This window comes from Agelaius tricolor, unplaced genomic scaffold (assembly GCF_023055355.1).
Source record: "Agelaius tricolor isolate 1412-34295 unplaced genomic scaffold, bAgeTri1.0.p SCAF_27, whole genome shotgun sequence".
NCBI classification, from domain to species: Eukaryota; Metazoa; Chordata; class Aves; order Passeriformes; family Icteridae; genus Agelaius; species Agelaius tricolor.
Window position 1 is genome coordinate 6,176,824 of NW_027269287.1, and position 25,819 is coordinate 6,202,642.

The 25,819-nt window shown below is 33.9% G+C and overlaps 1 protein-coding gene across 7 annotated transcripts in view; it reads left to right on the plus strand.

Moving 5' to 3' along the window:
- The window catches only part of ADGRV1 (adhesion G protein-coupled receptor V1), a 288,663-nt gene that overhangs the window by 15,762 nt on the left and 247,082 nt on the right, over nt 1-25,819 (plus strand). For 6 of the 7 annotated variants that reach the window (XR_011682574.1, XM_071448717.1, XM_071448721.1 and 3 more), the window contains 10 exons: nt 9,088-9,272; nt 10,198-10,347; nt 11,450-11,545; nt 12,635-12,739; nt 14,038-14,151; nt 16,584-17,149; nt 18,370-18,640; nt 19,439-19,768; nt 23,617-23,793; nt 24,737-24,960. Coding sequence is in view for 6 of the 7 variants with exons in the window: in XM_071448717.1 (XP_071304818.1) it covers nt 9,088-9,272; nt 10,198-10,347; nt 11,450-11,545; nt 12,635-12,739; nt 14,038-14,151; nt 16,584-17,149; nt 18,370-18,640; nt 19,439-19,768; nt 23,617-23,793; nt 24,737-24,960 (2,218 nt within the window). In the remaining variant the exon portion in view is untranslated. The remainder of the gene's footprint in view (nt 1-9,087; nt 9,273-10,197; nt 10,348-11,449; nt 11,546-12,634; nt 12,740-14,037; nt 14,152-16,583; nt 17,150-18,369; nt 18,641-19,438; nt 19,769-23,616; nt 23,794-24,736; nt 24,961-25,819) is intronic. The other variant, XM_071448722.1, reaches the window with a different exon arrangement.

Genomic DNA, 25,819 nt, shown 5'->3' on the forward strand with positions numbered 1-25,819 from the left:
TATATTAAGAGTCAGGTGCTCTATAGTATCTCCATAATAAAACTGAATTTTACAAAGACACTGCCGTCAGTTGTAGGCATTGTCATAGTTCCAAAAATTCAAGAATTACGTCTGTCTAATAGGAGTGCCATTACTATTTCTTAAGGAAAGAAAAAAAAAGATTGACAGGGGAAAACAATATTACCTGCCATTTGTCTTACTCCAGGTGGACCCACTGTAACATATTTTATTTGGGAAAAAAAATACTAAATCACAAATGTTTTTGCAAACTTCTGCAAACTCTCACTTGCTTAAGTCACTTTCTCAGGGGATAATATCACTGGGAAATACTTTGTGTAAATAAACACTTCCAAGATCTAGCTAACTTTGTGTGTGAGAACTTGAGGCAGTTTCAGATAGAATTTTCAAGCTATAAGTCTGAAATATGAAAAAATGAAAAATATGAAAAAAATGCTTAATAGATGGGCTTATGAGTATTTCCTATAAAACTAAAGTTCTTGTATTTTCTTGTACTGAAACAATTTGAAAATCCAAACCAAGGCTGTAGTTAAGATAAGTATGCTGGTATTTACTGAAGCAGGCATATTTGACAGGCTAAATTTATCTAGTGAAATTAAACAGCAAAGAAGATGCTTTGCATGTTTATCAGAGCTTTTGTATTTGTGGATTATTTTAATCAGGACAGAATTTTCTCAAGAATGTAACAGCAATGTATATTTGTCCTATACCATGATATTTTTGTTTATCTAATCTTGTATAAATTCATTAATTAGAAAGCTGTTATGACTCTCATTTTCTGATGGCAAAAGAAACTTCTCAGTCACTTATCTTGGACTGGTCCAATATGTTACTGCTCTGAATTGTTTCAAGCTTTACTTCATTAGGGATTTAAGATGGCCTTAATTCAGCCATCTGTTACGGGTTTGGCAGGCCAACAGATCTGAGGTATTGGTAAGAGCTTTAGAAATTTCCCACATTTTTAAAGGTTAGGAAGAGAGCTACCTTTATGAATAGATTTTGAAGAATTCTCAGCAAGACAATGGTGCAGAAGTGGGGTAAAAAATGCTTGTCATTCTCTGAAGCACAGGGTCCTCTGTCTGCCTTTAGCTTTGCTGAAAGGCAATTAGCATTTCAACCAGCCAATTTGGTTACATGCAATGAAGTATGTGGGTTTGTAATTTGCTGCTTTTGGCTTGGTGCTGTTGAGAACTAGCTTTGTGTAATCCTCTCAAAGCACCTTTCTTTCCTGCATAGTTATTGTTGCTGGTCTTAAATAACTAATCAACAAAGAGCTTTCCTTGTCTTGGACTGCAGGGTGCCTTAGAAGAATGAAAAGAAATACCCAGTTAATAAGAGAATTATTCTAATTATTAAATAGTGATTAATAAATTGTGACATGGGTTAAAAGGTTTAGAAAGCCAGGCAAAGTAGAATACATGATAAAAGTAGTGTAAGAAGGCTTTGGATCCAAACAAATTTTGCTTAAGGGTTCTCTTCTCTGAGAAATAAATACTTTATTATATGTTTTATCTAAAAACAAATTGCCTGGATTTAAGGGATAAATACATAGTATAGATTAGAGTGAGGGCCCCACACTAATCATCTTTACAAATTACACTAATGTGTTTTTACTTCTACAGAAAGAAGTCTTTGGGGGACTTTGTGACACACAGATTCTTTAATTTGTTGCAATCTAATGAAAAATTATTACATTTTACTCTTACTTAGAAAAGAAGCTTGTTTTATATATGCCTTAAATTCTTGTATCAAATAATATGCTTTTTTGAACTCAAGAAAATCTCTCTGATTCAATTATTGTAATAATTAGGGAACACATTAAAAATTCTGTTTGTTTCATATATGTGTATTAAATTGTAAGAACCGGTTATGGATAGCAACAATTCTGTCAGTGTACCTGAAACAATGCCATCTTATCCTCGCCGTGAGGTTTAATTTTGCTATTCTGTACCCTAAAGTTTTGGGGTTTTTTCTTGCAATAAAATTATGTATAAATTATGCATAATTATGCTTCTATTTTTAGTTTTAAATATGAAAAAAATAACCACTGTACTGCAGAAACCCATGATTTCTTTTCTGTTATATGCTATTGATTCAGGCCATGGAACTTCCTTCACAGCAGATAGTAGGTATTTGAAACTGTGATTGTTTTGTCCTCAGCTGCCAACATATGTTCTCAGCATTTGTTATGTCAGAGCATGGAGGATGTGCAAGAAACCTCCAAAGTTGAGATACAAATGGAAATTATTGTGAAGTTTAAGATCGCTACTGAAGTATAATAAATGGCTGCTTTGCCATGAAGCCAGCTGACCTTCATCAGCTGGATCTCTGGTTCCATATGTGTTAAGAGTCTGATCCTGTGGCATGCTCAATCATGCAGTTACTTCTACAAGTATGAGCTGGGAGTGCTAGGCATCTTCGTGTGGGGCTTGCTTGGTTTTGATTTAGTTTGATTGTTGTTTTTTTGTTTGCTGTGTTTTTTAAATCCCCTTGCTTTTTGGTGCGAAAACCAGTTTAAGAGAGTGTATAAGTGCTTACTTATGTAAGTAAGTGTCTGAAGTTAAAGTTACTTGGTGCAAAAGTTACTGGATGCAAAGTTACTTGGTAAAAAGCTAGCCCTAGTTCTGGAATACCTGGTAAATTAATTTCTGTTAACATCTGTGAAAGATGTCTACTGTGTTCATTAGAGCTATATGGGTGGAAGATGTTTTCCAGTGTGGAGCTGGAAACGATATACTTGCCTTTTACTTAAACTTATACTATATGTAGGAATGCTCAAAACCAATGTCTTGCTTTTCACAGTATGTAGTCAGACCTATATATTAATAGATTCTTGTCAATTGTGTGAGATAAATTGAAAGTTATGCAGATGAAGTCAGTGTGCTTCAACATTAAGCAAATTCAGATCTTTACTGGTGTATTTTTTAACATTGTTAATTAGCAGATTTCAGCCAAAGTTTATTTACAATAAGAGAGATCAGAACTCTGATCTCTGTTCTAAATTTAAAATCACCTTAATAGCTCCAAGTTGTTGCACTGGAGGTAGTGTGGGTAAAAATAATCCAGATCTTACAGCTAGTCAAAATTATTTCTTGGTTCTCTGTTTGACATGAAAATTATATGGTAGTTGCAGATTTTTGTAGAAGATTTTTGTTTCCTCTGCTTGCTGCTAGAAGTACTGGATTCTTCACTGCATGAGAGTTTTGCCCTTTATTCACTGCTCAGAATTAGAGCAAGCAGTTACATCAGAAAATCTTTGACATTGCTGGGCATAAGAGATAGCATTTGATTCTTCAGTGATGATTATTTGTTTTAGAACATAAAAATTAAGAAAACAGTTTAGATCTACTCAAATTCTTCTGAGAAAATGTAAAGAAATTGTCAGAAAACTTGCAAGGGGTACTCTGGACTTCTTACTCTTTTTAACTCTGAGCGACTTCTCTTAACAGGGTGAGATGATTTGGATTTCTCCTTATGCTTCAGTCTTGGCCTCACCTTTACTGCTTTATGTATTGGTTCCTGGCTGTGAGGATAAATGTACTTTCCTGACTAGTAAATATAAATATAGTGACAGTCAAGTTAAGTATACTTTCTTCCTTAGGATAAGATGTCTGTTTTGAAGGATGCATGCCTTTTCTAAGAAAGGGTGATTGAATGAGCAAGAATTATCATATGAAGATGTTCAGGTTACATTAAATTTGCCATTCGCAGTAATACCTATGATAATAGATTACATGATTTAAGAAAAAAATGCTGCAACCATTAGAAAGAAAGTGGTCAGGGGAATAATTGACTGATGGCAGGGTCATTAATTTCAAATGCAGATAAATCTTTTTAGTGCCTGATGTTCATTGATACTGTTCTCTCAAGGCAGCAGTAGTGACTAGGGAAGCAGGCAACTGAGACCAAAAACTTCAGGGTAGTGAAAGCTGATCAAGGGGTTTTTAGCACCTAGTAGTGCTAAAAATTTGTGCATTGGTTAGCATTTTCCTGTGTTAGTAATAAGAAGGAGAATGTCAGGTATCTGACATGCATTTGTAGTAAAGAGAAAGACAGGAAAACATGTAGAAGAATGGAACACTGAAGAATGTTCATGGAAACTGGTGAGATAGACTCTGCAACTATTAGCATGGTCCAGGGATGCACACAAAGTCAGTGTAATTCTAATTTTTTATTCCCTTTGAAGGAGGTTGAGGGCAAAAAGGGGATATAGGTGGATATTGTTTTGAAATAACACCTTTTGAAAACTCTCTTTTCCAATATATATGAGAATGAGAGACTTATTCCACATCTAAACAAAAAGCCCAAAAGAAGGAAGAACAACCAGCAGAGCAGGTTTGAGTAGTCTGCTATCCATATGCTGTTTTTTGTTGTGTCCTGTTTTTTCATATGTGTGAACTGTGGGAACTTTGAGGCAAGGAAGAAACAAGTCTGAAATAAAATATATCTCCTTTAATTTGGAGCCTTGACAACATAAAAAGGAGAAGTTTAGTGAATCAAAGTTTTTATAATCCCTGTTGCTTTCCCAGGTTGTTCTCCAATACTGTTGTATATGTCAAGAGGTTCTGAGAATGCCTGAAATAAAAGAATGCCGTAAATATGGAGGGTTTCAATATGTTTCTACAACAGGTGCAGCAGTGGCAATGACCTTGTGAAACTTCTTGCTCTGTGCTGTTCCTGTGTACTACAGAGAATTGCCACTTCATGTATGAAAGACCACATGTATCTGTCTTCTATTGTATTCAGCCAAAGATGCTGCTGGGTGCTGACATCTCTGCTGTGAATAGACTTCTTTCTGGCAACCATTGATAGTTGTAATGCTGTACTCAATGCAAAGTACTAGGCATGCCAGTTTTTTAATGTTCGGCTTGGCTGGGTATTTGTAATCATGGGAAGTAAACAAGGGCAGGCAGTGAAAAGTGGACTTACTCTTGCTTGTCTGTGTTTGTGGGCTTTAGAAATATACAGTGAGTTGTTTAATGATGGGCAAGTGGTAAATCAGGTTGTAGCTGCTGGATGGGAATGGTGCTTCTTCAGCTCGTTGCTTCTCCTGTGAACAGCAGTGACAAACTCTGAGGTAAAGAATATTTAATCCCTTGTTCCATCTGCTACTTTGTTCATGAACTCTCTTTCTTTTGCCACTTCCCGTTTCCTATCCAGCATTTTATGCTTATTTCATTTCAGATTTTTAATCTGGAGCAGCCCTTTGATTTCCCTTCTTGGTCTCTCCATGTTCCATTGGGCTATAGATTCCCTCACATTTCAAAGAAAACAGCCAGGAACTCTTTTCATTCTTAAGGGTTTAGTTTATTAAGCACAGAAGCTGGTGTAAAAATCTGCTGAAAAGACCATTCATTCCTTATAAACCTTAAAGTCTTCATCTGAAATTTGTTCCAGAAACTGACTGGGAACAGGAAGCTAATCCTGGTGATTCACCAGTTTCGTAAGTGTACCTTGGACAACAGATTGAAATGCTATTTATTATATAAATTGTGATAGTATTGTGGAAATTACTGTGTGGAATCAGTATATGATTTGTTCGATTCTACACTAATATTTCATATTTTAGTGGAAAATACAAATTTGCTTCAAAAATTGCCATAAGATGCATACTAAAAGAAAGTGTTAGGGATCATGACTCAGAATTCTGAGTTAGATTTCTTTACTTTTTAAAAAATATATGGTTGAAGAATGGGATGTTTTTAAAATCCTTTAATACCATTAAAATGTCTAGATTATTATTTGAAAGGTATGGTTTGGCTTTGATGCCAGAAAATTTTATTATGAATCACTTAGAAACATCATCTAGGCCTCAGTACATAGCATTGTTTGGAGCTACCACTGGTACTACAAATGATTGTTTGAAATGGCTTAAGTGAGAGCATGACAACAATATAGTTAATCAATTGAACATACTCTAAAGATGTGTGATGTTCTATTCCTTGTAATTGTTATAAAAACATTGCAATGACTTTGGCATATTAAACTAATTTAACTAGAATATGTCAATATCCTGGATGGAGAGAAATGAACTCAATAATATTTAGCTGAAACAGAGGGGAGTACTTGATCACCAAATGAATGGTTTACCAAAATTTAGCAGTGAACATGGACTAGAATTTCATCTTAATTTAAAAAATAAGTTACAAATTAGGGTCACTAGTGGTTTAATGAGGTGAGGGAAATAAGAAAGAGTCTTGTAATCCATGATCTTGCAAAGGCTTCTGCTGAACTTTATGCAATATAATTAATAAAAAACAAATTGTATTCCCATATAAATTAATGTAGGAATTTAGTGTATAAACTGAGTTCATTTTTAGTTAAGTAAAATGCTGGGACCTATAATATGTCTTCAGCAATTTGAATAAATTTGTCCAGCATTCTCTTAGTCTTGGTGTATAGTTTTTCATTATATTACATTGTATCAATTTAATAAGAAATCACGATTTTAAAAGTGTAGTTTATATAAATAGAGTAAAAACTACTTCTTGTAGGCTGTGCAAAGTAAATCTTAGTACAAATAATGTAACAAGGGAGGATACACACCAGTTGAATAATTGATGGTATGATTGTGAAACTTCTCTTGTTCCACAGGAGTAATCCTATAGTTTTAGTATGCTCTCTAGTAGAAGTAATAGAATTCAAGTAATTCTAAACTTTGTAATCTTGCCCTCAAGGATCATGTTTTCAGTATTATTTACTAGAAGCATGTACCGTGGGAAGGTATTGGCAAAGTCTATGACAAGGTAACAGCTGAAGCTAAAAGGTCAACAAATTCCTCACTTTAGGATGGATGATGCCTGCTTCTGCAGAGTGTAATTGTCTGAGAGTTTACAAAAGTTAGGTAACTCTTTTCTTTCCTGCTTGAAGGGAATTTTTGTTTGTTTTTTCAGAACAGTTCCACATAAAGCTAGGGGAAAAAACCTTCGAAGTGCTGGTAATTTTAAATTCCAGGGGGCTTATATATGTATATATATATATATATTTCATCTTTACTTCCCACCATAAGTTTTTGCTGCACTAGAATTACTGAATGGATAGATATGTGAGAATCAAGCATTCTTTCTGTTGTTCTGTTACATACTGAATTCCCAGTAAGAGCCATAGATATCTTGAAGGACTGGGTTCCTGGTAATAAAAGCTTAGAGTTGTGTGAAGTTATGCAGCAAAATCATTACTGACATTTTTTTCAGAAATAATCAGACATAATTGTTCGAGTGGTGGGTGTGAAAAGTGGGTGGTGAAAAGAGTAGCTGTTTTCATAGAGAAAATAGTCCTGATTTTTTGCTCATACTTTTTTTTTGTTTCACTGTTCCCTCTGTGATGTTCAACAGATCTAGATGAATTTATTGTTACAGGTAATTAAAATCAACTAACTTTGTCAATCCACCAGACTTTGCTTGGAGGTACACTGGAAAACATTGATGGTTTTCTTGACTGTACTTCCAATTTGTACATAGTTAATAAGCCTTTGGATCTTTTTGTTCTTTAGCTTGCCTGAAAGCATTTTATTTCAAGTCCTCACAACATAAAATTTATCCTTGCCCAGACAGAATTTGTTGAAAGATGAATCAAAGACTTCAGAAATCTTTCTGAAGCTGCATTAGTTAAAGTGATCTGAAGGCTATCTTATTATCTGTTCAGTCCAGGATTAAAACTATCTGACTGCAAACATAAATCATTCAGAGTATGTGCTGGACCTCAGCTCTGATTCAAATTTACACATTTTACAAAAATGTGTTTTAATGTACGCATGACATTTGCCATTTTAGTGATGATTTATGATTAAATATTCATAAATGCCGCTCAGATAATGAGAGCAAACTGCTTTGCAAACATGTCCAATCTTAAATGTTATTAATATGCAAGTATTAATGTAATGTTCTGCACAGTTTATACAACTGCAATTGACCAGATTTTTCTCGTAATTGTAACACTTGAAAGGATGATTTTAAGCAAATTGACATTTTATTTAAATATTTAATTACACAAATACTGCTTGTACCTTTTGTACAGAAATTTTAAGGAGTAATAGGGTAAAATGGTGATTACAGATTAAAAGAAGCTTGGTGAGGGAGCTAATTCAATTAAAGTTTGATGTTGTAATGCATTTTGATGTTTAGAGCACAAAAATCTCTTGTTCTCTTGTTTTTTCCAAAACCTCTAAGATCCTTATGACAGCAATCTGCCCTATCCAGCATCCATGTTCTCAGTTCTGGTCAGCACTGTGCAATATAAGCCTCCGCAGAACAATGCAATAATTTGAAATTTGTGGTGCCAGACTCTTTTAAAAGTTTTTCTTTCACAGTATCACACTTTCACAGATGACTTCCCTGGGACTTGAAATTGAATTTTACATCACAAAACTGGACTTTGATGTAAGAGAAATTGATAATGTAAAAGAAAACATTGGTTTTAAGTTTGCATAACCTAACAGAAAATACTAGATGTTGTGCAGAAACAAATGAAAATCGAAGTCTGCCTGTATAAAGATTGCAATGGCCAAGTAGCACAGCTGTTCTTCGGGACAGGAACACATGAAAGGACATGGGATAAGACTCAAATACATATTCAAATGTGTGAGGATATTTCACGATGAATAAGATGTCAGAAAATGATCTGTGAGATGACTGCAAGTATCCAACCCTTCACCCTTCCTGTAATTTTTTGTGTGTTTTTAAAGACAATCTAGAGAGCAAAGAAAGTAGAAATTGAACTGTCAACCTTGAAGTTAATTATTGTTGATTAAAAATTAAAACAGTTTTGGTAATGTAAAAAAAAATTGTTTCTTAAAAGAAGCTCCTTATTCCTTCACTGGAAGAAGTTGATAAGTACTGTCTAGAAAATCACTACATGAAAATTATAAAAGTAGAATTAGACAAACATGATATTTACATTTTATGTCTTGGTTGTAGTGGAGGCCTCTGCATGTTTTTATCTCATTCAGACACTCACAAAATCATCATGGTATGTGAAGATTTGAGAGGGACCAACTGGATTGGTAAGGTCAACCACAAATGCTTTATGTATTTTAGATTTACAATTTATTTTAATATCTTTTTTCTATAGGGATGCCCTCTGCTTCTTTATTAGTGTATTTGCTTTTAGCATTACTCATTCATTTCACATCTGGAGAATCAGAAGTGAAGTTCAGTGGACAAACAGAATTTGTAGTCAATGAAACAAGTACGACTGTTATACGCCTTGTAATTGAAAGGACAGGGAAGCCTGCTAACATCACAGCAATTGTGTCGGTAAGAAACGATGGCAGTCATATTCTCAGTAACTGTGATAACTTTTTAAAGTGCTTTTTGTGACTCAAATACATGGAGAGTTCTGAGTGTGACTGATAAGAGAGACAAGTGAGAGTGACAAAAACCTCTTTGTTTCCTCATCTCTGAACTTCTAATTTCACTCTTCTGAGAGGAAGAATAGTGTTTTTCACAATGATTCTTTCAAGCCTTTAGGTTCTAAGAAGGATGATTCAGGTGTGTTAGCTATGCTGGTTCAGTAGCTTCTCTCCAGTTAGTCTCAGTGCCCGACTGTAAACTTAGTTGAGACCCTTTGCTGTTTTTACATGACTGCCTTTGTAATCTCTCCTCTAAACACCTAACTCACAGTAGAATTAGGGGAATTTTCTTTTGTTGACTGAGATGAAAGGAGGGAAATTCTTTTTAAAAGACTTAATCTTGCCAGCTTTCATTATCAAATTGTTAATCTAGGTTGAATTCCTAGGCTCCTTCCAGTACTTAGAATGGAAGGCAGAGGGCAGTTACATCCTAAGGTAAGTTTAATTCATGTACAGTATTATGAGATGTATAGATCTATGCTTCCTGTAGAGGCATAGCTTTTCCAATAAAAAACCTTTTCATATGTTACATTATGCAAAAGATACCAAATTGCAGGGAAGGAAGTCATAAATAGTTGAACACTGAAGAAAGTGTTCTATTAATTTTATTGTTTCTTTTTTTCACCTGTTTATTCAGGATGAATAAAATGGGTTATTATCTATGTACCTTCTGTCCAGAAATTAACTCTATGACAGCAGGGGAAAGAATTATGTCCAGGGGGAAGACTTAGTGCAGCAAAGAGGGAATGAAGTCTTTTTGAATAAGTCTAGAATGGTAATGTAGAACATTGAAGAAGAAGGAGATGGCATTTGTTGTGTGTTTATTACAGATTGATGGAGAAAACACAGGAGACTTTTTTGACACATATGCAGCTGCATTTATACCCGATACAGAAACAAACCGAACAGTGTATATATCTGTCTGTGATGATGATCTTCCAGAGGCTGATGAAACATTCACATTTCACTTGACATTACTGGTAAGTTTCAATTTTTCAATGTATCTATTCCACAGAAAACAGTGGATAATCTAATATAGGTGAATGGTATTTCATACATTCACTGTAAGCCACTAATTACAGTGTGGTCTTACTGCTTGTGAACAGTAGTAGGTAAGAGCTAAAATCTGCAATCCAATCAGGATGATGCTTATTGCTCTTCAGAAAGTTTGCATTTCTGTGGATATCTCTGTGTCATGTTGCTGCACCTGACACTTGAGCAGGCATTGCTCAACCTGTGGACATTTGAAGGTGTACCAGAGCCCAGAAGAGTTAGATTGTGAAGACAGAGCCTTTCATGTTTTCTTGTTTTCTTGAATGTGCATGGAGGAGAGGATGGAAGTTGCAAAAAAAGAGGATGACTTCCTGTCATCCAGAAGCAGAGGTTAAATATGACTTATCTAAACCCAAACAATTTATTTTATAAATATTTACCAATAAATTTCTTCATATTGTTCTGTCTCACAGGAGTTATGCTACAAGAGAGGGGTTCACATTCATATATTTTTAGCTAACAGTTCATGACTAAGTAAGATGTAAATTCCATTAAAAAATGTTTCTATATCAGTGCCAATATTACAAATCTATGGGGATGTTTGCAGTGAATATAAAAATGCATATTTTCCCTTCCTTCTCACTTTGATTTGTAAATCTAGCTCATTTTTGCAATGCTATAAAGACTTGCTTCTTATAGTTGCTGTCCCAGTAAATCCTTTAGCTGGTATCCCACTATAATAGCTTCAAACTTTTAGCTTTATACAAATGTTAGGGGAAAAAGAGCAACCTGGCAGTGTTAGATGCTTCGTGAATGGTTCTCTATTGATATACTGTTACTAATTGCTTAACTATTGTTAATCATTTGCAGTTTGTTTCAAGCACTTTATTGTTGACTGTTTACAGTGCATTTTCACAGTAATTAGGAATGACCTTAGTGATTCTATTGCTTTAAACAATTGTCATTGTGATATATAATAAAAAGACATACGTTTTTTGTAAGCTAATATTAACTCTTAAGAGACAGTAACATCAAAATGCCTTTTTTTCTGTTACCATACTTAATATTTTATTTTGGTTTTAATTGTAGAAACCATCTTCACGGATAAAGCTTGGCACTCCCAAGTCTGTCACTGTAACAATCTTATCAAATGACAATGCCTTTGGAATAATTTCTTTTAACATGGTATGACTTTCTATATGTATATCTTAGAACATTTTAGTAAACATAAAGGTGAAATTGTCAAAGATGCTGGTCACTTATTCACCCAAATTCCTTGAAGACAGATTCTGAGTTACATCTCTGAAAACATCTCTTGAGATAATTCATACATATGTATGCAATTCATACATATATACAGCTTTAATATTTCTGTATGCTTTTAGGTGTTGAAATGTTGCCTGAGATCCTCAAACTTGGATGAATATCTGTGTTGCTCATCTAAATATAAAGCTTTTAGAAATTGTTCAGCCCCTCAGTGTACTGTAAAGGAAATGAGGACTAATATCATTGGAAAGTTAAAGAGGTGACTTGGGAATTTTAAGAATATATACCTTTTTCCCATCTTAAGTAAGCAATTTTATAGTTAACTCTCAAGCTGTAAGAGCAGCAATCATGATCTATGCATAATGTAATACCTTCTAGGGATAACAGTGGTGTGACTCTAGTGATATGGAGGATATTTGCAATAATACAAAGTTTGTGTTAGCAGAATGAGAAACTCTGCTTTATTGCTGGCATTGTGGCAATAAACTTTTTAGAAGACTTCTCTGAAAAAATCCAATATGAAAAAATTTTAGCACCATAGTATTAATCCATGCTGCTCCCTGAAGTGTTGTAAATCTTTGAAATCTCTCAGCTACAACAGTTTGATAGGCAGAGTCCATTGTCTAGTTATCTAACAAATGAGATTTTAATGGAGAAAACTATTTTTAATAGGGTTAGGAACTCCTGTAAATATGACCAGTGCTCATATGCCAGTGCTTACTTAGTGTATCGTAACTGAACTCATTTACAAAAAAAAAAAAAAAACAACCACCAACAAAAACCAAGAAAACCCACTCAACGTACATTATGATAATTTTTTTATCTCAAACCTTTCAAGCTTTCTATTAGCTGAACTAATTGGTTGCTAGGAAATGTATGCCATCAGCAGACTGGTTTGCAGATTGGATTAACTTGTCTGTGGGAGTTTGGTATTTCTATGGTAACAATTTCTTCCGTCTGCTGTGATATTTGATCTGTGCCTGATTGCCTGTCCCTTTTCTTCATTAGTCTGCCTTTATCACAGTGAATGAGCCTAGGGGCAGAAACGAATTTGTTCCTCTCACTCTAATCAGGGAGAGAGGAACCTACGGGACAGTCATTGTAAGTTTTGAGGTGAGTTTATCAAAAAAGCATCTTACCTTTTACTATTAGATGAAGCTGCGAGGCCATAATCATAACTTATCTAAGTGTTTACAAAAGTGGAAGGACTAAATAGCTATGTCTGCATTTGTTAATTCTATTTCATAAAATGGGAAGATACTACCTTTCAAATGGAAAATATTGCAATTATCTAACTGCTTAATTTAGGACAAATGTAAATATATTAAACAATGAGTATTCTCTGTATTTTAGGAACATACTTGAAGCAGCATTTTTTGGTATTATTAGCAAACAATGTCTGAGTGTGCAAGAAATGTCTTGTATATTTTTCAGAGTTTATAAACACATGACTCTTTTCAAGGTGCCTTTGCCACCTTCAAACATGTAAATGTAGAGCTCAATATTAAGTGAATTTCTGTATCTATAAGATTGCAGTTTGGATTCCCAGACATTTCAACCTTTCAAAATCATTACTTGAATATTTAGGCCATTAGTCACATACTTCATGTGAATTACTGACTTTATTGTGAGAGGGGGGATTTTTTTTTCCTTGTCTGGTTCTGATTCTATTACAGGTAATTCTTTTTCATATCAAAATTCCTTTATCAATTGTCATCAAAGATTTAATCTAGATGTGCCAAAATCTCAAAAGATTTGTAGTGGATGTTCTTGCAAGCTAAATACAGCATGTATAGATAATGTTTAGAGATTCTTATATTATTTATTGCAGATATATTTGTTTTTAATCCAATGAATTCTGCTCTCTGCACAATTTATCAAGGTTAATCTCAAAATGTAGTTTATACGTATGTTGAAAAAAATTTACAAGATTTTCTAAAACAAAATCCTAATATATTGCCTCTATGGGTCTTACTATTTTTTCAGGCTTTAGTATTAAGTGTAATTTCCTTAGTATCTCAAATCAAGATAGAAAAGTCACAAAATGAGTAATTGCTATTATCTTGTCTTGGAACTGATTAGGAAATGCTAGTTAAATTAAAAAAGAAGGACTATCCTTTTTATTATTTAAAAGAGTCAGTTATGCATCAGTAGATACCAAAGAGTTCTCAAAAGGCCTGTATGGAAGTAGATTTCTTTCTCTGGTAATACATAATTTCTTCAGAGTGCCTACTCTGTTTTACACCATCTTCTGAAAAAGAGTAGATTTTCACAATGGAATGTGTGAGCATATGATTGGGAGTGTATAAATAGCAATTTCTTATGCATTTCACACACTGTATATTGACTATTGTACTAGATTTTTATGCATGCTCTATATATTTCTTATAATAAAAAACAATTATTTGCAGGTAGGAGATGGACCAAACTCAGCTGAAGAAGACTTCAGTCCAGCCAGGGGAAATATTACATTTACCCCTGGGAGATCAGTGTTGATTTATAATTTAACAGTGCTTGACGATCAGGTAAAAACAAACTGACAATTTTTGGTTTGGATGTATAGATTGACTGTTGTTCTGGAGGGACTTTCTATATTATGTTATAAAATTCTTGGCTTAAACAGGGCTACAAGTCCTTCTGCTTCATAAAGTGATGTTCAGTTTTGTCTGTGTAGGCTATAATTTTATCTTTTCAATGTTGCCTCTGTATTTCTCATCAATTAATATTTTTAGTTTCTGAATATACCCTGACTGCTCTGACTAGATCTGTTAGGTGCTGTACAGTAAAAGTATAAATAATCAAGAAAGCTTTATATTTTTATTCAGATGGAATAGTGAGGTTCTTGTATTGTCAAGGATGATGTTCTTTAACTACATAGATGTTCATCTTATTAGACTGACATTTCTATATTTAACTTTTCTGTGTGAACGTGATACTGAACAACTTGATAAGGAAATTCACTAAAAAATTACATAGGGGGAAAAAAAGTGTCTGTGATAAAAGTGGGAAGCTTTTGAGCTAATTATGAAAATAGTCTCCCAAATCTATACTCATACTAGTATTTAAGAGACTGTGCCGAACTGCCATGTAGAAATATCTCTTTCAGATTAGTTGTATTAATTCTGTAACTTATATATGAAAAGAATTAATTTGGTTAGTGGGGAGATGTGGTTTTTTTTCCCCTGAGAGGTTCTTCTAATGCTCTTTCACTCAACGTTTGATCTGTATAGCTGTGGTGGTCCACTCTCTGGATGTCTTCTGTGGTTGTACACAAAAGGTTAATTTTGTGTAAAAATCCTTTATTGATGATGTTGATGATGATGATGGAATGCACAAGCATTCAGTGTTACTCTCAGAACTTAATTTGAGCTGTTAAGATCTGAAGTTAAGAAAAAACTCTTAACAACAGGTATTGTTCTGAATTGCAAAGGCTTTTTCCTACAAAAATTAGGCGACTGCAGCTCTGATCTCTAAAGTAGTATATTTATTATAATTCTATTGTGTACATTTCCTTTTTTAGTGAGGAATAATGGAAACTTTTTAACAGAAAATGAAAGAGGCAAATCAACACTGAAAATCTTTTATATTGTTGTCTTTGAAGTCTGACTGGGTTTTTCATTGGTCAAAAAGATGCCATTAAGAATTCCAAAGTGTCCTGTATCATCTGTAAATTAGATGTAAGATGTAAACTACAGCTAAAGTTGTGGATATATTTTGACTCTCTTGAATGCATCTTTTTAAATTTTGCTAGATGGAATATTAGTTAGTCAACTAAATGAAACCTGCATGTTTCTGTGCCACAAGCCAAAGGAACTTAATTGGCATAAGCTATTATGCCCACTCTTCTAGCCCTAGAAAAGGATCTGAGGGTGGCCAATAAATAAATGAATGTGAAAGAAAAAGAAATACTGGACAGCAGAGTTTTCAGAAGTTGTACTTTCGTCCTGGAGTTCCTCTCAGAAGCAAATACTACTGATTTCCAGTAGTCCACAGTAAGGACGAAATGCAAAGATCACAAATAATTTTTAAATACTTTCTATCTATATATATTAATAACAATATTTTTTCAGTTCCATGAGTGTAGCTAATCAAGATTTGGGGAATAAAATATAGAATCATATAAAATGCTGAGTTGAAAGGAGCCCATTAGGATCATCAAGTCCAACTCCTGGCTCTGCACATACACAGGAATCACATCACACCATTTTTGTCCATATATATATATATATATATATATATATATATATATATAGTAATATAAAACAGAAATATCATCCTTAATTCTGTAATTTGTGGTTTATAAGCTATTTATTGTCTCCTGCATCAGATATTGGAGAAGAAATAGCTAGAACTAAAATGTAGTTTTAAACACTTGTTTCGTAGAAGTACCATAATCTAAATTATTGGTAAGAACAAGAAAACACTCAGATCTGTGATGGAAATTTTGTCTGGGTTTGTAGCGATTCCAGTTGTATAGGGATGGATGGGCCAAGGTTGGTTCTATAAAGAAGTTGCTGTTGTATTGTCTCAGGCACAAATAGAGGTAGATCAGAATCAACATCAGAAAAAAATAAAATTTAAATCTATTTAATGGAATGGAACACTTGTTTCCAAGTAAAAGTGGCTTTCAAAAATGGCAATTTGTCTTCTCATACTCTCAAGCTGTAAAGATGAAGATTTTTCTGATTCTTGAGTAATTTTTATTTGTATTTGGTTTGACTTTCTATTCTCTTTCAGAAGTATGTTTAGGTAAAATAGAGACCTTAAATTTTGAAAAAGGATTTATAGCATTAGTTAAAAGCAAGACTATTCTCTTGTTTGTTTTAATATGAAATGAATTTCAAGCTCGTATAGTTTCACTTGTCTGCAAAATGCATAAACCATATTTCTCAGTATTAAGTGTTCTGCATATATTTGAAATGGGACTTACATACAGTTGCTAATACTATTTTTCCAGGTACCTGAAAATGATGAAGTCTTTGTTGTTTGTTTGAAGACCGTGGAGGGAGGGGCTGAAATCAACAACACAAAAAATTCTGTCTGGATTAATATTAGGAAAAATGACAGTCCTGTGCGTTTTGTCCAGAATGCTTATATGGTGCCTGAGGAAGATGAAGTGATAACAATCCAAGTGGTTCGTGGTAAGGATGTCACTGGAAAATTAATTGGACCTGATGAAGATGAAGTCTCTGTCAGTTACGCCATCATAACTGGGGATTCAACTGCACATGCACAGCTTAATGTAGACTTCCTAGATCTACAGCCAAATACAACACTTGTTTTCCCACCTCTAGTTCACGAAACATATTTGAAATTTATGATCGTTGATGATGCCATACCAGAAATTGCTGAGACCTTTCAGATTATGCTTCTTAAAGACACTTTGCAGGGAGATGCTGTTTTGATTTATCCATCTGTGGTTCATGTCACTATCCAGCCGAATGATAAACCCTATGGAGTGCTGTCAATCCACAGTGTTCTGTTCACTCATACTGTTATCATTGATGAAGATCAAATTTCAAGGTACTGCAGATCTTAAAATCTAGTATCTAGTCAGTTTAAGAGATTTATTTGTAGTTGTTAAGACTCCTTAGCATATCATTAAAGTAATTATAAAATCACTACTAAAATATAATGTAGTAATCACTTAGTGTGTTGTTATCATCAGCTATATTTACAAAGATTTCAAGGAAGTGGGAATGTCTAATCATGCAGAAAGTATTTTAATATCTATAAACTATATGTAAATAAGCCATAAGTATTCAATCACATTATCAGAATAGTGAAAACTCCTAATCTAAAGGTAGGACCAGTAAAGCTGTGATACTGCTACACACAGTTTCAGTGGGAAATACATTTCTGTTTTCCACCCTTGGTGTATATTAGTTTTTACTATCTATAAAGCCAGTCTCTGATTAAAGAAAAAAAAAGTGTTCAACTTCTCCCATTAAATAGTTACCATAAACTCAAAATGTAAATGTTTGTAATTTCACTTAGAGACTAAAATCAAAGTTCTCTACAAATTTTATAGGCAGACTGATACACAATATTGATAATCTCAATAAAAATGTCCACCACTAACGACTGGTTGTTCATCCACAAAGAAACAAATAATGCCTCAAACTATCATACTATGAGAAATTTTGGAAGAATATTTTATGGTATGTAGAGCCCAACACTTGAGTATTCATCTTTCTTTTTTTATACACAGTAAAGAAATGAATCTTGCTTTCTAGATGTTTGTAAGTCATGATTTCCAGATTTTTTTTTGTAGTCATGCACTTGTCAGATGCAGGCAACATGACATTTCCAGTATCATAAGTATCAGTAGCTGAATATATTTTTAGTACAGGGGCAAACAGTACATCCAAGATCATATTTTCAATGCTCATGCCTCATAACTGTTCATGTTGTAGAATAGGCAATATGTTTTCTTAAATTTGATTTGTATTTTGCAAGACAAATATAGAACATGCCAAGACTCCACTCAGTTCTGAGTACCTTACTTGCTGTAAAGAAAATGAGATCTAACATGTGTCTTCTGAGATTTTACAGAGAGTTTGTGCGTAAATGCTCAAATCTTACATATGTATTATGATTTCGCATACTGTAAGCCTTGAGTCAAATGTCAGTTGCAAGCATTTATACCATGTAGGTCAGTGTAAATATTTTAGGGAATTAGTAACCATACATGCCAGTAGTAATTATGGTTTGTGGGATTTTTTTTTCATTCAAACCCATAGGTTTGAAGGGATTACAATTGTAAGAAATGGTGGAACACATGGAAATGTTTCTGTTTCCTGGGTTATAATCCGAAATAGCAGTGACCCTTCACCTGTGACTGCAGACCTACTTCCAGAGGCAGGAGAGATAAGTTTTGCTCAAGGAGAGATGCTGGTGACACTTCATCTGAACATTATTGATGATGATATACCAGAAGAGGCAGAGCCTTATCTTCTGAAACTCCTAGCTTATACAATACAGGGAGGTGCAGAAGTCAGTGAGCCATCTGAGGTAAGTTTACTTTAGAATTCTCTTGGAAAAGGTAGTTGGAGTAGTAAAGACATTACCAGTTTTAATAACATTGATTGATGGATTATCTGAACAGGTTAAAAGGTTTGTTCTTGGATAAAAATCAAGGAAACTGATCCTTAATATAATCTTAGTGTATAGAGCCATATTTAAAGTATTTGGCTGAGTATAGTGTACAATGCCAGACCCTTTTACTGTGGTAGAATTCAGTTCAGATTATTCCCAATGTGCTAGGATTGAATAAATGCTGTCTCGAGTGACTGCTTTCTAACAGAAGACAGGAAAGTTACTTTCACTTGTTCCTTCGCTGTTTTAATGATTACTGAAATGTTTACAGAGTAACAGCTTCAAGGGGAAGCTTTGGTGATTAAGACTGTAACCTATGAACAATTAAATAAAGGGTGGCTAGACTTGCTGACAGTTCTGTGACTCAAATCCCTGCTTTGTCTTTCTCGAAAATGGTTGGAATGAGCTTGGTGAATAAAATGAAACCCTTTACAATCTAAAACATTTTTAAATTATTCACTTTGGCTGCTGAACCAAAAAATCAGTAATTCAGAGCTCATTGTGGCATATGTGATGATGCATAGTGGGACAGTTGCCACTGTCAGTGCGATGCTTCTTGTATATAAAGAATTCTTTGAGGCTGTCCATCTGATTTCTTTCCTGATGCCTAAGGAGATTAAGGAGAAAAATGTGTGGTGACTGTCAGGAGATGATTTTGTGAAAGCATGAAACTATGGTAAAGAGTAATGCAGCATGCTGTTTTCTGGTTTGCAGCTTCTGTTTTACATTCAGGACAGTGATGATGTTTATGGCCTAATAAAATTCCATCCTTTGGAGAATCAGAAGATTGAAAGTAATCCAATGGGACGTTTTCTATCCTTGAGTTTTGCAAGGGAAGGAGGAACAGTTGGAGATGTGCAGTTGGTTTATACTGCACTGTATATTCCAGCTGGAGCTCTGGATCCTGAGAGAGCGAAAGGTGGCATTCTGAATATGTCTAGAAGAAGTACTCTCATCTTTCCAGAAGGAAAAGCACAAGCTACTATAAATATACCAATACGAAATGATGCATTTCTTCAAAATAGAGCTCATTTTGTCATACAGGTATCTCAGCTGTTTTTGGGGTGTTTTTTTTAGCCCATGCAGTATAAAGGATATAAAATAGTAGTGGCTCCTTCACTTTTAACTTAATTAAAATGACTCTGCCTGATTAAAAAAAAGAAAAACAATTAGTTCTGTAGCCAAGAAAACTCTTTTATTTTAGATACTGCTTCCACAGATATGCTATAAGGAGCTTTATTCCTAATAATTATATACTAATTACATAATTTTTAAAAAATACACTGTTGTAATAGGATTCAGCTACTAATTATGAAATTTAACAAAATTATATCAGCGTTGCAGTAGCTAGTTACCTTTTCTGGTATGTTATTCTGTCTACCCTTTGCCTTTTGATTTAATCAAATTAAGGCTCCTAAAGTACGGGAATATGAGAGATTTTAGAAATTAAAAGAAAGTAAATAAAAATTTAAATAGTCAAACATATGTTGAATTTATGTGCAACTTTGACCAGGTAATTGAAAAGTTTCTTCTAGTTTTCCCTGTATGTGGTCTTTTGGTTTTTTTCATCTTGTGTTTTTGTTTTTGTTTGTGGAGTTTTTTAATTTGTTTGTTTGGTGGGGTTTTCTTTTCTTTCTACCTGAATTTGTAAGAAAGGAGATTGTGTAATTGCTTGTAAGATTGGCTGGAAAAATACACTAACATTATGCTTTTGAAAGAAAATGGGTTTTCCACAAAAATGTTTAAAGAAAGATTTTTTTATTTTCCAAAATAATTTTTTTTCTTCATTTTTCACTGGAGAAAAACAGATTTGCATACATGTTAGCAAGTTATTGTTCAGATATGCTGCTGTGGGAGATTCTGGGCATTATAATCAGTAATTTTTATACTTCTTTTCTCATCTGCAGTTGAGACTACTGCATAATCTCTACTTCCCCTGATTAACTATTGCCACTGTCTAAGATCATGAGTCCGGGGAGCAATCCTGATATACAGACAAAGGGGTGACTTGGCACAACCAAAGCATAAATCTCAAAGTCTTTTCTTAGTTCTTTTAAGTCTTTTCCTTTTAAGTCAGGTATCTTCAAAGTTTTCAAACAGAGATGTTGATGTGGAATCATAAATGTAAAAATTGGTCTTTTTTTCTTTATTTTCTAGTGTACCAAAAATGTTTTAATTACTTGAAAAGATTTCTTCCCTCTATCTATTTTCCCCTACATTCTATTAAAAAAAAAAAAAAAAGAGAAAAAAATATTGCCAAAATCATATTATCATTTTAGTTGCACATGCTCTTTCTATGTTAACAGCTAGGCAGGGAATATGTTTCTGAAATGTTAGAATAGGTTTGTGTGTTTTACCTTCTTCATGTGATCTGAAATATTGACAGAAGACTTGAAATATCTAATTCCAAGCTCCTTTCAGGTGATAGATTACAAATAACATTGCAGTGTGGACTATGGACAAGATGTGTAAAAAGTACTTCAATATGCAGACTTTTGGCGTGCCTTTTCAAACTGCAGATTCCAGGGAGATGGGGTGTGTGTTCTGTACTTTCTCCATGAACTATAAAAATGTTTTGAGTACACAAAATCAGATGCAACTTCTAACACAAATAATTCCTTTAAAAAAGGAAGAAAAATGCCCCTATTTATCACTATGACAATCCTTCTACATTGTGAATAAATTATAGTCTCAGAAAATGGGTTTAGAATGAGATTACAAAGTTTGTACTAGGCCCAATAAAGGATCAACTCAGAAATCAGGGAAGGAGGGAGGGATGAAGAAATGAAGCATAAACACAACAAGAGAACAGATAGAGGAACTGGAAATATGAGATTAACCTTCTTCAGTAACATCTTCAATTAAATAACCTATTGTTTGATGTGTAGACTACTTTTGGTATGGACAAGAAGATTAACTAATTTAGTAAACTGCTTGGCATTATTCGATTCACAGTGCATTCTTTTTTCCCTCATGGACTGATTTGCTTTAAGAGGAAACAATGAATTTAAAAAAAAAACAAACCAATATTTAATTAATTATTACTTTAATCTCAAAGTTACTATCCAGATAGTAACAAAGGGAATTCTTTCAGCTCTGTAGTATTTCAGAACTTCTACTGAGCTAACAACCGCAACAGTGGTCCTCCTGCATGGTGTTAATTTGAGAATTGGCACCTATTCTAAAAGAAATCTTAGAAAAGAAAGAAACAAATAGAACCACTCTTTGTTCCTCAGAACCCAATAAGTAGCTTGGATGGTTGAGAATCAATTTCTAATTACAGTATTTATAAAACAAATCCCATCTATCATCAAATAAAATGTGCTTGAATATTTTTGAGTGTTACTTGAATAACAGCAGAACAAAATATGTACAGTCCAAGTATTTTATATAAATTGGTTTAAAGAATCAAAGGGATTAAAAATTAATTAGTTGAGAGGATGATTCATAATGCTAGGAAAATTAATCCACAAACACCAGAGGTTTATGTCCAAAAAGGAGTCAGAGGAGTCCTTTTATTGATTTGAATAAAGGGAGAGGCCATGGGGCATTCCCCTGGGGTGTCTCAAATTTTTGGAGGACATTGCCTGCTTTTTTATCCTAATTTCCCAGCTGCATTTCTTTTCTCTCTTTCCCTGTTGGCTGAGGTACTGGAGAGGTACCTCAGACTTCCTGATACACCTGATACCGAAGATTTCCCAGAGATTTCACTCTAATGTATAACCCTCCCTTTTAATTTTTAATTCTTACAGAATTTAGGGTTTTTTCTTCCCCATTGTTTCTTTCATCTCTCAATGTCTAATTTAGTTTATCAGCAAACCTAAAGTTTATTTGTAAAAGCAAATATCTTTTTCCATTCATCAATCAGTGGAATCTTTCCCATTGTTTCTTTTATCTTCCAGAGCTAGTTTTATCTACCAGCAGACCCACAGCTTGTTTGTAAAGACAAATCTGCTATTCCTCTCAATAATAACGATATAGATTTAAATAAGGTCATTTTCCCCTTCTCCACCAAAACCTGTGTGGCAGCATCTAATAACTCCAAGCAAAAAGATCCTAATGGGAGTTGAAAGGTGGTTCTCATTGATGGTTCATGCACCAATGAAATGTTTACAGAAGTATATATAAATTGGTAATAGAAATATCTGTTATTATGATCCATGCAGACAGAATCTGATAGTGTTATAAATTATATTTGAAAGGAATATTAAAACAATTAACCCAAGGAAAATCATGTCAATGGTTCTGATGGGCTAAGTGAATGGTATTTTCCATTCAAAGATAGAATAAACATTTTTCTATTTCTTCTTAGTATAAATAAACTATCAAAAATATGGTAATATAAGAGGACACTACAGTTTTGAAATCTTGTGCTGATTTTCAATTATGAATGAAATTCTACATATTAGTTATTGTAAATAGAGAAGTGTTTACATTTTTTAACTGAGGAGAGAAATATATAAACATACATGTCCAACTAACTCTTTGGCTTCATGAGAGTGTCTAAATTATTATGTTTCCAGTGACTTCAACAGATTTTTATCAATGCATGACAAAAAAACTGAAGTACAAACAACAATCTGGCAGATCAATCCATATATCTAGTGAGGAAATGCTCAGTTCAGAAAGTTAATTGTCCCTCGATGTACAGTTAGTTGTGTACATGATTAGTCTGAGAGGTATACCATTCTGCTGTGGAAGCTCAGTACCATTCACTTAATTTCTTACACAGCTACCTACACATTTTTGTAGTAGAAATGGCGCTGGTCGGAGAAATTTATCTTGGAGGTGTTTTGCTCCTTGCATATGACACTTATTCCAAGATGTTAGAATAGTTTTTACTTGGTACTCAGGCTTCTTATTTCTCAAGTTTTTCTTACTTTTTCTCACAGTTGGAAAAAGTTGAGCTGCTGAATAGAATTCCTCTTGTCCCACCCGTGAGTCCTAGATTAGATGAGATTCGAAATATTTCTTTGAGGATTACTCCAGATATTGCAAATGGAGAAATAGGCTTTACTAGTAATCTTCCAATTATTCTTTCTGAACCAGAAGAATCACCTGCTACAGTGGTAAGTAAACATTTTTATATTGTCCTTTACTATGGAAAACTTATTTGGAGAAAGCAAAGTTTGCTATATCCACTATGGCATTTGAAAATTAACGTGAGAAAAAATCCATCCTCCAAGTCTGATCTTATCTCAAATATTCTCCTCCTTTATAAAACCAAAAAGGTAGAAATTGCTAGCAAGATTAATGTGTTTGTCATCTGAAAAGTGTGGTGAACTTTGCTTTCTCTGTAAGAATCTAGAATTGGTTAAATCTTCATGCTCAGATGGAGCAAAAGATGCTGCAGTTTAATTTCTTTCACCAGCTGCAAAAACACTCTGTGGAGTAGGACTGATTTTGCTCCCAAATTTGGTGAAAGTGTGTGTGTTTTTTATAATTCACTTACATGTGAATATATAGTTTGGCTTGCTGTGTCTGTTTTCTAATAAATAATGCTTTTTGTATTTCTCAATACCCAAAGCATTTTCAAAAGCATCATCATCCATCTAAATGCTGTAACCCCAGCCAGAGAAACCCTATAGAAAATATTTTTTCTTACATTTCCTCTTTTTCCCCCTAATTGTCTTAACTGAGATCTTCCTTCAAATCCTGCTTCAGAGAGCTGCTTTTCATCCTCATAATAAAACTGCTGATTTAAATCCTAGGTTGTCCATCATAGAAGGGTTTTTGTGTTCATGAGTGTTAAGTGATTTGTCATGTTAATGTTCTGCCACCTCCACTAAGAATATAAAAACATACATGTCCAACTATATAATGGATAAATGATTAAATATATACAATTCAGTATATATCTTCATAGATATACCATCTTTGATTTCAGATCTTATGCATAGATATAAGTCAGAGGTGAATATTTTGAGGCTCATATTCAAACAGTAGTTTGCAAGGGGTTTATTGTTTTTGTATCTAGTTTTGCAAGTCACAGCAGACTCATGTTCTTTACAGGTTTCCATTGCATTGCATCGAGATGGGACTGATGGTCAAGCAACTGTGTTTTGGAGTTTGAGACCATCTGGTCCTAATCACAAGGCAGTAACACAGGATGATATAAGTCCTTTTAATGGCTCTGTTGTTTTTTTATCTGGACAAAGTGATACTGCAATCAACATTACTATTAAAGCTGATGATATACCTGAAATGAATGAAACTGTGTTATTAACTTTGGACAGGTATTGTACCCCAATATTTATTCATATGTACCACTTGCTATATTCAATCTATATATAAAAAAATTGGCACAGTATTAATTATGAGGTGTTGCCTCCATTGCGTTGATAAATGCCTGGAGGAATATTGGGCCCTTGATTTAGACTGTGTATGAAATCTTTGACTCATGATCAATGTAAGAAACCATATTGTGCTTATTATCTAATGACTTAGTTTTGTTTGTATTTCGATTAAAAATAATTATGCTGCTTAAAAAGTTGATTTAGCTTTGATCTTTAGTTCTAGCTCTTGATTATAACACTTATTTTCAGAAAAAAAATGTTTAGTGAGATAATGGGTAAAGTTATCATGAATAGTAATGAAAGCAGTACATAACTGTGTTTTTCTCAGAAGAGGTTTATAGTCAGGATGTTGTTGCAGAATTAGATACTTCCATCACAACTGCTGGCTTCCAAAATAGGCCAGTCTGACTACTATCACATGCCTCAGCTACAAAGGGAGCAATGATGTTTCTGAAGCACAGTGTTGTGGTCTCCCTTCTGTGTGACATCAGGTTTTCAGGATAATTAAGGCTGTAAGAGGCCTCAGAAGATATTATCTGCATGTGAACACTACTCAGAATGCTTGAATTATTTCATATCCAGGAGCCTTTTGTTTTGTTAGCAGGAGAATGAATCTTGGCTATTTCTTCAGTCCTGCTTCCAAAAATTCAGATGTATCTATAGTTTAGAAATACTATCACTTCTGCTAATACCTCCTAATAATCTAAGGTATATTTTTCCCATTTATTTTTCTGGAAACGTGCTAAGAAAGGTCTGTCAGCTGCAATGTCTGCATTGACCATCTGCTACATATACAGTC